Here is a 15,262-nt window from a genome sequence, read left to right as displayed (position 1 = left end):
TTATCCAACATATCACTTCTGCCATTACATACATTGCACTGTACATAATATACTGTATTTTTGTTCTTTATATAACGGATTTGTAATAGATTTGCACTACGTGTGTGTATGTGGGAATGTTTGAAGTTGAGTGCATCTACGTTTATGTATAATTATTTATTTGTATTATTCTTTTTTTATTATTTTATTATCCAAGTCTTGCTGCTGTTTTTGCATTGTTATACACTGGAAGCTCCTGTCACCAAGACAAATTCCTTGTATGTGTAAGCATACTTGGCAATAAAGCGGATTCTGATTCTTCTGATTAGCAGCATCTACATTTTACAATGTATTCTCATATTCCACAGAAGAAAATAAATAGCCAGGGTTGGGAAGTAACAGAATAAATGTAACAGGAATATGTATTTAAAACAAAATATAAGTAACTGTATTCCACTACAGTTACAATTTAATAATTGGTATTTAGAATACAGTTACATTCAAAAAGTATTTTGATTACTGAAGAGATTACTTTGCATTTTATTGTCATTTGTTTCATTTAATATTTAGTCCTTTCAGATGGAAAACATTTATACATATAAATGATGCAATCCAAAGTGCATTTGAACAGCGGTGAAACACTTTCTTATGATGCGTTACATTCATACGAGCATACAGAGAAGTTTGAAGCAGAAGGAATACAAATAAACCTTGTCTAAATTGTCAGCTTTATGCTAAGATAAAATGCTATTTCTAGCCATTTTACATGCACATGTTACCAGGCACAGGGATGATTATGGTCATTTTGAAGCACACAGGGACAACTGCTTGGCTCTGGGAAATGTTGAAGATGTCTGTGAGATCATCTGCAAGCTGATCAGCACATTCCATGAGCACCTGGCCAGGTATGTTGTCAGAACCTGCAGCTTTCCGTGGGTTAACTCTGGACAGAGTCTTCCTGATGTCTACTGCAGACAGACAAAGTAATTGGTTGGTGGGAGTTGGGGTGGTCTTCCCTGCTGGAATGTTGTTCTGTGCTTCGAACCGTAAACAGAAATCGTTCACTGCTTCTGGAAGAGAGGCATCACCATCACAGACAAGTGGTGTAGCTTTGTAGTCTGTGATGGCCTGAATGCCTTGCCACATGTGACTTCTGGGGACAGATTGGCCCTTACTGTGCAGAGGGCTGCCTTATCGTCAGACCTGAAGGTGATGTCTCTGGTTTTCAGCAGTGAGTGCACTTCAGCAGTCATCCCTGGTATCTGGTTTGTTCGTGTGGTGATGGTCTTGAAGGAAGTCACATCTTCTATGCCCTTGCTGATAGCCAGTCACTGATGCTGTGTAATCCTCCAAGTCTGAGTTGCTGTGGTATGTAGCAGCCTCTCTGAACATATTTCAGTCTGTGTGTTCAAAACAGTCCGAAAGTGATGGCTCCCTCAGACCAGGTTCTCACCTGTTTCAGAACCGGTTTGGAACGTTTCAGGAATGGTCTGCATGCTGGGATTAGTATAGCAGAGATATGGTCCGAGTAGCTGAGGTGGGGGTGGGGTGCAGCCTTGTAAGCACCGTGAATGTTTGTGTAAACAAGGTCAAAAGTGTTTGTACCACAGGTTGTGAAATCAACATGCTGGTGGAATTTTGGCAGCATTGATTTCAGATTTGCGTGGTTAAAGTCCCCGGCGACAATTAAAAATGTCCATCAGGGTGCGCTGTCTGTAAGTTACTGATGTAGAGTTCACTTAGTGCTTCCCTTGCGTTAGTGCCAGGTGGAATGTACACCACAACAATGAGCATGGTGGTAAACTCTCTGGGAAGGTAGTATGGCCGGCACTTCACAGTCAAAAACACCAGTGACGAATAGTAGCTCGAGACCACAACAGCATTCCTGCATCATTCATTGTTAGTTTAAATGCACAGACCACCACTGCGAGTCTTACCAGTCAGTGCTGCTATCCTGTCGGCACGATTTGCGGTTAGCCCAGCTAGCTGAATGGCTACATCCGGAGTGCTGTCGTTGAGCCATGTTTCTGTAAAAAAATGTAACATGGCAGTCCCTGACTTCACACTGGGTAGTTAGCTGTAGTAAAGTAAGTCCATTTTATTGTCGAGGGAATGAAAAATGGAGAGGACAATGGATGGTGGAGCCGGGCGGATAGGGTTAGCCATTAGCCTAGCACGGACACCGGCTCACTTACCGTACTTCCGCTGCCTTGCACACAGTTTCCGGCGCCCTCTATCCCGGCCAGCATCAGGTAATACTGCAGTTCCAGGGCCTGGTTCGCATAGCAACCAGAGGTCATGTAGCTCTTCCTGTAGTCCATCGTTTATTTCTCCTGAGTTTTGTTTTTCAATGTTCAGTAAAACTGCCGATGATAAGAGATGTTCTCCAGTGCTTCCGATGCACATTTCTGATAAAAGGTTTCCCAATTGGTGTAGACTACACATAACATGCATCATATTTCATACACACATCCATATACTGGCTGCCAGCACTAATAATACACCATGTATACAGAGAAGGGCTGCCCCCTAATAGTCGACCAAACGTTAGTCGATGAGAAGAGTCTTGGTCGACCATGTTTTGATTGGTCGGTTGGTCACAGAAAAAATTTAAACTCCTGCTGGTTGGACACTAGGTTGTACTATGGGGTAATTTTCATTAAGCAGGATTAGGGTTAAGCCTAAGCATTAATGCAATATTAATTTATTTTAACAAAAAATTCAAATAAAACTGGAAAAAAATTAAGTGCAATTAAAATGTGTGTTGTTCTAGTGTGTTGTTGGGAAAAAACATAATGTGTGTGAATTTTTCTTTATACATATATATATATATATATATATATATATATATATATATATATATATATATATATATATATATATAGCAATATCCAATTACATCGGGCTGAGGGATCAGTGAATATTCTTGCTTTAGTGATATTGCATTTAAAATGCAATTTGCATTGATTCTGCATTGAAAATGTAATTTATTTAAAAAAAAACAAAAAACATTTCTAAATTCAAATTGCACTCCAAATGTAACGAAAAGGCAATTAAAATAATGAAGTGATCTATTTAGGGCTCAATGCTTCAGATTTTCACTGGCCCAACACAAAATTATAAATGGCTGTTTTTACTATCATGGCTTTAAGAAATATGTCCGAACATAAATAGTTTTTACATATCTCATGTTTTTAATACAATTCACAAGCGCATTGAAAATTGGGCATTCCAAATTGGGGAGAAAAAGGGGAGAGAAAAAAATACAATATCCACCAAAACTGAATCACATTTATAATTTGCAAGATATTATTTATGCCTTATGTAATCCCATATATGCACTTTACAGATATAAATTCAAAAATACAACATATTAACCTCCATCCTGCCATTTACACATGTCCTTTTAAGCCAAGAGTTCTGTGGAGGAGATGATGGGTTTTCGGTCACCCGTTTAGTCATGCTGTCATGTGACATTTGCCCATGTGTAGTGTTTTCACAAGAAGGATCAAAGATTATTCACAGAGTTAAAGATTTGATTATTGGCTGAAAAAACATGTGTATATTACACATGTGATGTGTAATATACATATTACACATTAATTGTGTATGATATTAGGCCTAATCTGTGAATGAATGTGTATATAACATGAAATCAGACCCCAAACAAATAAAAAAAAATACCTGTATGGTCCAGAAAATTTAACAGTTTTTTTTATGAGGATATGTTATATTATATATATATATATATATATATATGATATATTCATCTTTACCCTGCAGCTGAACAGCATTGATAACAATTGCCTAAATAGTCAGTGATCTTGCTTCTTTCATATCAAACGTCATTATAATGTCGAATTAATGTTTACGTTTTGATACATTGCCTAATTAAACGTATACTTAAATTTTGGATATTGAGCAGTTTGTGAGTTCCAAACACATGTATAACTTGGGTTTAACAAAGTTTATTACGTCTCATTCGGCGCTTCATCTCTAAAGACGAATTAATGAGAGAAAATGTGTTTGTTTTTTTACAGTAGGAATAAAACTAGCGCTCTGTCCCTTTATGAGAGAATTTCCTGCACGGAGAGAGATGATGAGACGTATTATACTTAAAATGTTGCAAAACACGAAATTCATTATGTGGGTATTTTCCTTCCATTTTCTACATATTGGTAATAGCTGCTGCTAAGGCACTTGGAAAAGAGCAAGGACAGGGTTAGGAGAGTGAACTCAGTGTCTGCACAATCTTGTGCATGCACGCGACTGTGCCTTGGCGCGTCCAGTATATATGTGCAATGGCACATCTTTTGCGAGATAAATGTACTCGTGCTCGCTCCTCGGTCAGAAAACTTTGTTCGCTCCGTGTAATTTTTGTGCTCTCTCGCTTGTTGTTCACTTGCACTAATGTTATAAATGCAGCATTCGCCAAAGCAGGATGTGAGTCTGAGCTCCACCCTGTCAGGCCTTCAGAATTTCCACAGAATCCCTCAACACTGCAGGCGTCTCAAGTCAGATTGTCAGATTAATCAGCCAATCAGATTGATTTGTTTGTTCTTGGTAGGTGTGATCTTTAGGATATGTCCCAGTCTAGGCCTTCTAGCTGGCCTTGAGTGAAGCAATCACGCTTTAAGTGATGTACATAATTTGAAAGCGAAGAGCGCAAGATCTTGCTGACAAGTCGGCTGTCATCAGTGCTGTTATTACCATTGAGAAAGAGATCCTTATGGATTTAAAAACCAGAGATGTTCTGCATGATCATGCAATTGATTAATTAAACAGGAATGGAGGACTGATTTTAACTTCAAGTAAATTGGTAAGTGCTTTTTGCATTGTTAGAGCAAAATCAGGAGTTTTCTAAGTGTAAATTAGGCTGCTTGAGCATTCAGTGTCAGATCAAGTTTTGAAAAGTAACCGTGTACCCTGACGAAACAAAATGTATTACAAGCATAATTTTAAATCAGAAATATTATTACAGAGCTTTTTCTTGGCATTAGACCTCCTTGGTTCTGGCTTTCGCGCATGGAAAAAATTTTTAAATGCCAATTGGTATTATTAGTTGGCTGCAACGTAATGTATGATGTATGGTGTCTAGACTTAAAATGCATGGGCAGCGGCTGATATATACAGTATACAAGTATCACCTTTCCTTTTACTGTCAGGCAAGTATCCGTCTTAACATGCAGTTTGATAATTACTTACACAAATGAAGATATAAAAACAATTATAAATGTAAAAATAATAATTATAATGATAATAATCTATATGAAATATAATTAATGGTTCGAGGTGAACAAGTAATTTTTTTCTTTCCTTTTTAATGCCATGCCAGCTTCTATGGCAATATTCATGGCTAGAGCCAGTTTAGTGAAATTCAAGAGTAAAACTAAAAAAAGGTGTTTAAGATGATTTTTTTTTTCTAAAAACCTTAAAAATATATTTGGATTTACTTGGTTAAAAACTTTTTCAAGTGTGTCAACAGAATAAAACAGGTTCCTCAAGTGTGTAGAAGCGTTGAAATCCAGTAAGACATTTTTAATGGATTGTGGGCTCAGACAAGATGGGTACTTTGGAGAATTTTCTACAGATAGTAAAAACTGGTGTGGCGTGTCCTATCCGGCATCTATGCAGCCTGCGGCCTCATGCCTGTTGCCGAATCACAGCAGTGCTGATGTAGGGCCATATTGCACTCTTGCTCATGTGATATTGCTTAAATATATATATATTTTGATGCCATATCAGCAGCAATGGCTACATTCAAGGCAAAGACAATGTTCAAATTAAACAATGTTTACAATAGTTCGACAGATACAAAAAAACTTATATATATATATATATATAAACTTTAGTAGTAATAACAATTATATAGAATTTTTCAGTTTAGAATGTGATAGGAATTCAAAAAGAATTCCATGAATGTATTTTCTGAAAAAAAGCATGTTTTATACTCAAGAAATTCTTACATATACATACTTATTGAAAGGGGTAGAGGAACCGGTTTGTGATGAGTATTGAATGACCAATTCGACATCTCGTATATACTACCTGGTCAAATCTATTTTCAAAGAGGAAATAATAAACTCCTTGATTTAGTACTGGGTTCACTTCATTTACTTTGTTATATATACACACATTCATTCCATTCCATTTGTTGTGAATGTACATATTCAATATGGGTTTAACATCAGATGCTGTTATATTACATACTGTCATGTCCAACTGGAATGCTTCCTTAGTCACTTTATCTACCTGTTCATTGCCACCCAATCACATATGGCCTGGTATTTTTAACGAGTCTACTTTTACTATTATGCTTTATATATTACACATATATAGAACAGTTATCGGTACCTGCCACAATGAGCTGCGAGTTATCCGTTTTCATATCAGCCCAGAAATTCCATATTGGTGCATCCCTAACTGAAATATATCCATATGAATCAATTGGTACTGAATCTAAATCTGGATTGAATCAAGAGTTTGTGATTCAGAGTCGAATAGTGAAATTTGTACAGTTTATAAAATACACATTCCTCTTCACTGTATTGTATCCTGTACAGCTGAAAACAACTCGCTTCACAACTCATTTACAACGCTAACATAATGTTGTGATACAGATGAAGCTATGGCTCATGTGCAGCAGCTGTCAGTTGCGTATCTTAAAGGAAAAGCAAGGACACTGCAGGCTGACACCGAAATTTACAGAAAACAGATTTGGTAGAACTCTGTCCATCCAAACACTTGAAATAGTGTATAAAGGATTGACCAATTAACCTGCATTGACATAAATAACATAGCATGGCAAGACTGGTCCCCGGGACAACTATGAATTCAACAAGGAAAAATATTTTTTCCATCTGCTGAAAACAGACGAAAATTGCCATCTTTACCAACATTTGTTTGATGCTTCATTCAACTCTAAACAAGGTTGTGGTATTTATAAGAATTACATTGTTATAGTCAGCATGAATTTTAATCAAGACCTAAGTCAAAGTAATTTTCCTTGTGTGTAGTTTATTTAAACAAACAAAAAAAAAAGTTCAGCACCTCCCAGGACTTTATATTTTCATTTTTGATTGATTGACTTCTTAAAAGTGCAGATGACTCAAAATATAAAGTTAACAAAATGTACAAATGTAATTACAAGTGCTGTAATGGTGCATGTAGCATAACACCACAAAGAACTACCAACTACAGTGATAAATGGAAATTAATCTTCAGCCAAGTAGTGGTTAAAATACCATTTAGGGCTTATTACCATCACTGTGACAGTTTGGAAACAGAAACATTTCAGTTTAGCTCTTGGCACTGTCATACTACATTGGTGACTTTCTATAATTATGTTTTACACTTACAAATTCACTTATTAGCCATTAGAACATAACGAATGCAGGTGCATAGGAGATGGAAAAGTGCCCATGACAGTACAGCGCATCAGTGTGTGAAATACTGGAACAAGTCAGTGGTTAATGTGTACTAAGAATCTACAGCTAAAGTGGTCACAAGGTATTCACACACAAGTACAAACTTTATTATATCCTTGAATACTTTGCCAATCAACTTCAAGCTACCCTTTAACCTCTCCAACAAGGTCACATGGAAATCGCTGGGAGAGAACTTTCATTATGCTTGATAAGCAATATGCACCATAATATAAAGGAAGCTGGGGTCAGAGAACTGAGCAGATTTGCGAACAGGGGACACTTCAGAGTGCAAACCCATACGAAAGAAGGCCAAGAAACTGCAGAGTCAGTTTCCCAGATTATCTGTGAAAGCAACGTGGAATTCTTTGCTGAATCAATCTTTTTCCACCTTTTGCGGCGCTACCTCCAAAAAATAAAAACTCACCAAGTCAAGATAGGGTGTCAAAATACCCAAATCTTGTTTTTAAGATGTATGATAACACATAAAGATGACACATCTCTGATCAATTCATGACTGCATTTTAGAAAATGCTGAGCTCGCCCTCAATTAAACCCTGATTTGACCTTAGTCAAATTGTATTGTCAAGGTGACTGGAAAACCAAGATTTTTTAAAGGACATTTTCTTTGAATAAAACACTTGGTTCTACCAGCCCAGACCTGTTGGGGAATAAATACGATCGGTGCAAAAGATCCTACAAGTTCTCACTCAAGCATTGACCAGCATGGGGCTCAGTTAAGCACAGCGTTTTGTAAACTTCTGCTCTATTGGGGAAGTCCTATACAGGGCCACAGAGCAACAACATGCACAAGATCAATGAATTGTGTAGTAGTAGTAGTAGGCTCTTTCCTGAGAAGGCACAACCATCTCTGTTGAACTCCATTCAAACTACTAATATCGAGGACATATGTGACATGTTGCAAAGCTACTGTAAACTCATCTTTCTTCTTGCAATTCCTTATGGTGGGCCCCATTCCCCAAGGGCCTGTTAAAAAGACCTTTATATGCCTCAGCAGCTGTCAAAACCAGTGTCAGTTGACGTCCATATTTGAAAGTGGAATCAAAGACTAATGATCAAAAAGCTCAAAAGCATTGAAAATCTGGTAAAAGGCTGATGTGGTGTCCTCTCGACAAGTTAACATCTTCAATAGTTTAAAAACAACTCATTTACCACAATTAAACTCTTTGTATGACAATGTTTTTAAGTTTTACTGCTGGCATTGCATACAGAAGGTAAAATCTTTAGGTTTAAAACCTCAAGTCCATTTCTGGGTGTGAGAGTAACTATGTTTCAAAGCATAAAGGTTTGTCAGGGTTACAGTAAAAGACTGGCAGCACATCAAAGTCTTCATAAACTGATGGATTGGACAGCTCGTGGTTTGCTGTAGACTAGACTGTCTATGTGCATGTTCAACAACAACATTTAAAAGCTGTAAGTGGTCAAAAGCAGGACTAGAATGTAATACAAATTAACTTATTTAAAATCAAAAAGCACTCAATGCTCTGATCATTGGTCAGTTTTAACAGTATCAAAGATCATCCCATTTACAAAACGAGTACCAGCTGGAAAGAGAGCAAAAGAGTGCAGTAAGTTCAATGTCAACCAGTTAGAATACATGAACTTTCTCATCCTAATGGCCAGTTTTGAAGTCCATCAATGGTTCTCATTTCATCTGAATAAGTAATTTTTAAGAGTGCATTTACAGCACATAACTCCACAACCTCTGCAAAGAGACTCAATGCAGGAAAACAACACCCCGAACAGCTGCAACCCTAGATAAAACAAAGGAAACATTACAGTAACGCTTTCACTTTTCCAGAAGTGTTAGAAGTTCATTGGGGTCATGCAAAAGTGCAAGGAGCCTAAAAGCACAAATGAGCTTAACAAATGAACGAGCTAGGACCTCACCGGTTTAGAAAGGCGTTTCCAAAGGCGTTAAGTTTTCGGAAAGGTTTCTTGGGGTCCACCACTAAAGCGTTGCCCGGAATGCTGCCCTCCTGGTCTCCGTGCATGACCGCAATGAATGAGTCGGTGGTCGGTTCGGGGCCTATGCGCATTCCGGGGAAATCCTGCTCCATCAGATGCCGAATAAAAGTGGTTTTTCCCGTGGAATACTGGCCCACTAACAGTACCATGGGTTTGTTGTCGAAATCGGCGTCCTCCAGAGCCGGAGAGTGGAAATCATGGAAGCTGTAAGTGTCTTCCAATGGAAATAATTTGGTCCTGTACAACCGCTTCAACCCATCAGACACTGTCTGAAACAGTTCGGGATCCTTTTTCTTCCCGTCCTTGTTAGCCCAGCTGAACATGTTGCAGAAGTAAAGACAAAACTTCTTATCTAATGGGAAATTAAACACTTACAATTTGGTTTACAAGTTATTTGCTGGTTTCTTGACAGTTTTATCCAGCAGTTCAGATGATTGAGCAGTCCAGTTTCAGGCGCAGCGGATTGCCAGCGTGGTGGGTTGGCCACCTGTCAGCTGTTCAACTAACTGTTTTCTTTATATTTATTTATTTGCAGCAGATTTGACTTCTCCGTAACTCAGACTGAAGTTAATTTACTCGTCAGTAACGGCGTCGTACGAGACCGTGTTTTAAATCCACTGGAGAGTCCGCGCGCACAGCACAGTTGCTCTCGTGAACACAACTGCACAAGCTCTCTGTGCGTGAAAGTATGAGCTCGCGCTCTCCTCAACAGTTTTAATACATCACTTTGGACCGGAATTTAAGGGAGATTCCAGAATAAGAGCCACCACCACCCTCTTCAAATTGGAGTTTTGTAAAACAGCTCATGTTCACTTCTCATTAGAAGATTGACTTATCGAAAAAAAGAACTTGTTTTATTTTATTTTATTTAAACAGAAACAAAATATTTGATCATTGTACAACCTGTGTGCTATCTTATAATGTGCAAGAACTATTCCTGAATCATTGAATTGTCAAATATCTATTGTCAAATATTTTATTTTCAAAGAAATTAATTAATGGGTAATTCAGGTGCAATACGATTCTATATATTGAATATGTAATATAATATAATGTAATGTACTGCAATATAATATAATATAATAGCAATTTAAATATGTTAAATCAATGTCAGAGGTATGGTATGGATTTCACATGACGAGGACAGGCACAATCCTGTCTTGTGAAGTAGAGTGGGGTTTTATTTAGCATGTTACTGACTGCTTTATTTGTCCTTGAGTTCCAGGATGCTGGCAGATGTTGGTCTGACACTGTCATATAGTGTAAGAAAAATGACATTCATCGCCCCCTTTGTCTAACAAAGAGGCTCTTTAATGTTATTTCAATGTGAAAATCCTTTGTTTAAGAGTTACAGTAAACAAATCAACAAAAAGCTTGCTGAAAACAGGCTTCTTTATATCTTAGAGTGAAAATGAAAGTTAGAGTCTTGTATTGAAATGAGTCTTGTAGAATTCCTTGTGGTTTCTGGGAAGTTCCCAGTGCTTTGTGTTCTTGGAGTGGGGTAAAGGGAGCCATGCAGACAGACAAGTGGCATAGTCCATACAGCCTTGTAAACTACTGTTTTGTAGTGTAATTTCCATTATACCATGAAATCCATTAATAGGTTATTTTTGCATTTCTATAACTGCAGAGTGGAACATTTAGGGTGTCTCAACCTGTCTGCTAACATCACCTTATTTCTGTAACCTTAGAACTATTCCTGTAAACTCCTGTGGGGGAGTTTTGAAAGCAAAACAAAACTGAAAGTGAAACCATTTGCAGATGTTTGACATTTTGACATTTAGTTAAGATAGTGGGTGGTTAAAGTGGAATGTTGTGTGCATTGAAGTGATTTGGCATGTTAGTTGCCTTAAATCTTTCCAATGTCTCCTGCTCACTCTGACTAAATCATAACAACATATGATACGGATTTTATGACCTAATTTTAAGTATAAAAAGAAAGTGAAACAAAAATAATTAAAAAGTGACAACCTGAGGTATATTATGGCATAATTACTACGTTTGCTGAGAAAAATCACATTTATTTAATAGTAAAATAATCAGAGAAAACTTGATTTAAAAATTATTTAATGCAACTGAAATAGTTTTAATAGTTACATTAGAATAAAAAACATGAAAATTGCATTATTATGTTTTTACAATTCTTAAGCCTAACAGCATAGTTCATTTAAAGTCTGTTTTGCGGCATGCTGCATTCCTTTTATGCAGTACAAATCAGTGTGTGTTTAGTAGGGCAAACAGGACAGTGGCCTACAGAACTGACAGGCAGCTGGACTGCAAACACTGGCTGTCAATTCATAGGTCATCACCCTGCTTCCTAGACACTGGGTTAAACATACTCTCTAATCGCATAAGAACATTTGCAGACAACTACTAGTTACTAGCTTAAATACAAGTTTTGACTTAAATGTGTGTTTGTTTGTTTGTTTGAACATATCTCATCTTAGTTTAGCTAGCAGCATATATTACTCATGCATTTCAAGGAAAACATTTCCTGTGTAGCTCAGGCAGGTAAAGGTGACTATCTGCACGCAACAGCAGCTCCACTGGAAGACACAATCCTTCCACATGGAGTTGCTGTTACAGCCAGTCAGCACCAAGTCTTTAAAAGTACACCCCTTTGGACAACAGAAGGAATTGCATTCACTCTCACACAAATGTCACACTGATTCGATACTACATTATGAGTCCAGTCGCCAAGACTTTTTAAAAAAGGAGCAGTGATGTCACCTGAAATGAAAGTATAAAAAACAGAGTTAGAGAGGTTAAATCACAATTCGGACCTGGGTTAATGACTGCCATTTAGAACACATGAAAGCTTCTCTGATGGCTCATGACTTTGACCTCTTGTTTCTTTCTCATCTTTATGACATGCCATAGACTCCATCATTAGCCAACAGCATGTCCAAAGTGCCAAGACTGATCTTGATAACAGCAATTTTATGACAGCAGTCAACAGAGGGTGCTCAGCACAATATGTATCTAGGCTAAGAGACAAAAGGGTGCGCCTCTCAATAATGAATGTGCCTAAGACGTAATGTTGAACAAATCACTTCCTTTTTTTCACTTTGGTCATGAGTTATACCCATCCCACTTTCTCTAACACGCTCTTTCTCTGCTGGTAGATTCTTCATTTATATAAACTTTTAGACTTTGACTTGCTGTAAACCTCCCTGGTGCTTGCTACCTTTGGAAAAACAGCACAATAAAGTAATTACAGCTGCATACATGGGATGAGTCAGTCTATGTTATCTGCCCCTGTTATCATCTTGTGAATTCACCATTACCTTTCCCATCCCAGCGCCATATACAACTTTTGTGTAGGGTGAGAGAAAATCAATGGCATGAACTCATGAAGGTGGTTCATTTTTATCACAATTCCCAAATGCCATACTTTCATACTTTGTGTATTAGACTCTGAGTAATAGCCTTCTTACATGTATTTCATCAAATCTACTCTGCAGAAAAGAACCCAACCCGTTCTGATCACAGCCATCAATATGGCATGCTAAATTAGTTTGCGATTGTTTTACACATTTTTATTGGCTGCCATTTATTTGCATTTAAACTATAGTGACATATACAACATACTCTACCACAAAATGTTGTGTTGATTTACTCTCAAGCTTTGTCATTGATTTATAAGATCCTATTATTGGAAAATATGTGTAATGCTTGAGGGCTTAGCACAAGTCATTTCAACGTAAGTCTTATTAGCCCATCAAAATTAGTTTAGGTCTTTTGACCATATAAGACCATGCAGGTATATTTACATAAGAATATTTATCTAGCCTTTCACAAACAATCAGACCATTGCAAATTTCTACATGAATCATCAGTTCCTGTTGAACTGGATGTGAACCTGCATTACATTTGATTTTCTTTCTATAATTTCTTTCTTTGCATATATATATAGTGCTGGATGTTTTATACAAACATTTATACAAATTCTTAAAGATTACTTGGATCCCAGGTTCCTCACAAATACCCATACAATTATTTTCATTCAAGAGTCACTTACCTGCATACTCCTTCCTTCCGTTTTTTTGGAGCCTGATAATTCGAAGAAAACCAAGAAAGAGAATACATAGAACAAAAGAAGAGAACACAAATAACATAGATATACAGAAAGTCAAGAAGCAAAGCTAAAAAACATAGATACAAAATGAAAAGGAACCGAAAACAGCAAAGTTAGTGACCGCACAAAGAGAGAGCCAAATGGTGAGAGGGGCGAGTCGGTCTTCAGTGCAATGTCAGGCAGTGAGAAGTCAGTTTAAAAGTGATCTGGAGTTGAAGCTTAGTTAATTATTATACTCCCTGTCAATATTTAACATTTTGGCCCTGCCCCTCAACCCAATATCCTGGACTCCTTTTGACTTACACATAGCTCAGGACCCCATTTTGTGCTCTCTCACAAACTATGGCAAAACTGTAACATTAATATGTTTCAAATCGTTAAAATCAATGTGGCTTTCAATGAGATTTCTTTAAACAGAGTACACACATCTTTTGGGCCAAAAAGGCATCCAAATCAGGATTCTGGTCAGTGTTTACAATGAGCATATGAAACCACTAGAGGGAACCACAGTTGAACTTAGCTTTCTCAGTTTTTTTTACTGTCATCTCATCGATTAACCATGCTTGTTGCACATCAAACTAAACCTATTTTGAATTTTCGATTTGGTTGATGACATATTTCTGCAACATGGCTCTGTTTACAGGCCGTTTACATTCACTGTATGTACAGTTGTGCCAATGCTTGACCAATAAACCAGTGCAATTGTGATTTAGGCCATAATCTCTTAATTACTTGTAATAGCACAATAGAAAAAGGCTGAGGTAATGCTGCATGGTCAGAATAGAAAGATAGACTATGGACTCTAAACATTGATCAAAGAATGAAAAAAGAAGACTTTATAGCAGGATAATAAATGCTTGGGAGAGGGTTAATTATTGCCATTGTTAGGTTAAAGAGCACATGAGTACACAGGGTGTAAAGGAATTTCGATTGTCAAAACACAAGAATGAGGTGTCAATGAATGTACTATGAGAGTATAATCCATCCATGCACAAAATATAAAGAAGTTCCTTGGGTAGGTGGAGGCCTGGGTGCGGAGGGTTAAAATCAGTTTTGTGTTCTTTTTTGTAAGAAAAATTATTAGAAGCTTTGAGTCTAATTTGGTTCACCTCTAAAGCCACAATCTAAACTTTTACTTGATTACACTGGCAGCCAACTGTTTGGAATAATGTACAGATGTTGCGTTTTCAGAAGGAAATTGGTACTTTAATTCACCAAAGGGCATTCAACTGATCACACAGTATAGGCAGGATAATACTGATGTAAAAAACAGCACCATCACTATTTGAAAAAAGTCATTTTTGATGAAATCTAAACAGGTCCCATTTCCAGCAGCCATCACTCTAACACCTTATCATTGAGTAATCATGCTAAATTGCTAATTTGGTACTAGAAAATCACTTGCCATTATATCACAGTTGAAAAATATTTGGTTCATCAAATGAAGCTTAACATTGTCTTTGTGTTTGAGTTGTCACAGTATGCAATAGACTGGCATGTCTTAAGACAAAAAAAAAAAGAAACAGTTGCTAGAAACTCAACAGTCAATCATTGTTTTGAGGAATGAAGGCTATACAATGCTTGAAATTGCCAGAAAAACAGAAGATTCCATACAAAGGTGTACACTACAGTCTTCCAAGTCAAAGGACAACTGGCTCTAACAAGGACAGAAAGAGATGTGGAAGGCCAGATGTACAACTAAACAAGAGGATAAGTACATCAGAGTCTCTAGTTTGAGAAATAGATGCCTCACAAGTCCTCAGCTGACAGCTTCATTTAATTCTACATGCTC

At 37.2% G+C, this 15,262-nt stretch overlaps 1 protein-coding gene across 1 annotated transcript in view; it reads right to left on the bottom strand.

The window, feature by feature from the left end:
- Window positions 1-10,063, bottom strand: part of LOC127636133 (EH domain-containing protein 1-like) — a 33,779-nt gene extending 23,716 nt beyond the window's left edge. The window contains exon 1 of the mRNA XM_052116542.1: window positions 9,315-10,063. Within this exon, the coding sequence (XP_051972502.1) occupies window positions 9,315-9,715 (401 nt within the window). The 5' untranslated portion in view covers window positions 9,716-10,063. The remainder of the gene's footprint in view (window positions 1-9,314) is intronic.
- Window positions 10,064-15,262: the final 5,199 nt, after the last annotated feature.

The sequence above is a fragment of the Xyrauchen texanus genome, chromosome 43 (genome assembly GCF_025860055.1).
Source record: "Xyrauchen texanus isolate HMW12.3.18 chromosome 43, RBS_HiC_50CHRs, whole genome shotgun sequence".
NCBI classification, from domain to species: Eukaryota; Metazoa; Chordata; class Actinopteri; order Cypriniformes; family Catostomidae; genus Xyrauchen; species Xyrauchen texanus.
Note: the sequence above shows the minus strand (reverse complement) of the source record. Positions and strands in the feature narration are given on the sequence as shown.